General features: G+C 37.6%; 1 protein-coding gene across 1 annotated transcript; it reads right to left on the reverse strand.

Annotated features, from left to right (window-relative positions):
• Positions 1-406: 406 nt before the first annotated feature.
• On the reverse strand, positions 407-1,626 carry LOC136223141 (zinc finger A20 and AN1 domain-containing stress-associated protein 3). The gene is made up of 2 exons (XM_066010992.1): positions 1,353-1,626; positions 407-1,274 (listed from the first exon to the last, which is right to left on the reverse strand). The coding sequence occupies exon 2, from the start codon at positions 1,232-1,234 to the stop codon at positions 683-685; it is 552 nt and encodes a 183-aa protein (XP_065867064.1). The 5' UTR covers positions 1,235-1,274; positions 1,353-1,626; the 3' UTR covers positions 407-682.
• Between the last annotated feature and the right edge of the window lie 237 nt (positions 1,627-1,863).

The raw sequence follows: 1,863 nt of genomic DNA on the forward strand, positions 1-1,863 counted from the left end.
TTTTTTACTTTTTTTTTGTTACTTTATTTTTACGTTCCCCCTGTGTTACATTATTTTATTTTATTTTTAATAATATCGGATTTTCAATCCGTGCTCTTGGAGTATCAACCTAATTGAGATTTCAGGATCATTACTACTATATCGTCCAGCTTCTATCATAAAATAATAATAATAATAATAATAAAAAGCCAAATAATGCATTAAACCTATTCCAAAAATTAAAAATTGGAATACTTTTTTAGTTGAAAACTTCTAATCAATAACTCTCCCTAATCCCCCACTTGTTATTATCATCAATGATAGGTTTATAAGAAGTAATTCTATTAGCATATTTAATTAACCTAACCATTCCATACCCACCAAACTAACTATTTAAATAAATCAATCAATCAAATAAATAAAAGAATAATAAAAAAAGAAAAGACCCAATTAAAATTTATCATTCAAATTTACATACACCACATAATAATAACCAACCAACCAACCAACCAACCACCCACCCATTAACAATCCCGCCGGGCCGGCAACCATATTACCGTCCTCCGGCAAAATTTCCGGGCCGGAAAACCTGACATGAAAGATCTTCATTCCTTGTTCTTCATTTCCTAATTCTTCTTCCAAATCAAACAAAGAAAGAAACATTAAAAACGACATCGCTTGGGACTCTATTTTCTTTTTAATTTCATATTTTTTCCAATTTATCTGCCTTCACGACTGGATTTGCTTTCGCAATCTGCTCCTTCCCCATCGCCTTGAAGTCAAACGAACAACCGTGCTGCTCCGGGTACCGGTGAGTCCCACAGAAAACCATCCCGCATCGACACTTAAATCCCGTCAATCCCACGCGCTTCCGGCATGACAAGCACCGATTCGGCCGCACCGCCGCCGGTTTCCCCTCCTCATCATCCTTCTTACTCCTCTCCTCAACAACCGCTGCAGCAGCAGCAGGTGGATTATAGCTACTCACCTCCGGCAGATCGACGACCGCAGGAGAAGAAGATACAGAAACCGAAGATGAGGAAGTCAACGGAGACGACGATGATGCCGCCGCCGCCGCCGCGGCTGCAGTTAGGGTTTGATTAAAAGCGAGCTTCGCGTTGGATGATTGTTGTTCCTTGAGCTGCAGATCGCGGTAACATTTAGAACAAAGATCTTGAGTCGCCGGACAACCGAAAAACCCGCAGTTGTTCGCGCAGAGACGCTGTTGTGCTTGGCATCTGTGCTCCTCCGCCATATCTCTCTCTTTCTCTTTCTCTATTCAATTTCCTTCAAATCTACAAAACAAACAACCAAATCAGCATCAGAAAACAACAATTTCATCAAATCAAATTGAAATCAAGAATCATACTCACCTGACGCGAGATTCGTCCGATTAAAAGTAGATCTACAAATTTCTTGATGAAAATTGAAAATGAAAAGATTAATAGAGAGAGGGAGAGAATCAGATGAAGGTTTAGGATGGAAGGAAGAAAATGGAGGGAAGAAAAGCACAGAGAAAAGAAGAAGGTGGAGGAAGAGAGTTCTTTGTTGAGAGGAAAGAAGATTCCACCCACCTTCTTCTTCTTTAGCTTTTAAGAAAAAAAAAATCTTTTTCTTTTCTTTTCTACCAAACAAAACAGAACCGCCCTTCTCTCTCTAATTAAACGCGTTAAAATAAAAATATAAAAACGAGTTTTCGGGAAGCCATTGAATATCTTCTGGAAGCCGTTTAAGCTACGTCAAATTTAAACTACGCCAATTTGGACTTTTTATTAACTACAAAAATCAAAATAAAGAAAAAAAACTCAAAATATTTTGATTTTGATGTGTGACAATTCATTTTGAATATGATAATAGTAAATACATGTCTAAATATGCTCTGTT

This window comes from Euphorbia lathyris, chromosome 3 (genome assembly GCF_963576675.1).
Source record: "Euphorbia lathyris chromosome 3, ddEupLath1.1, whole genome shotgun sequence".
Taxonomy (NCBI): domain Eukaryota; kingdom Viridiplantae; phylum Streptophyta; class Magnoliopsida; order Malpighiales; family Euphorbiaceae; genus Euphorbia; species Euphorbia lathyris.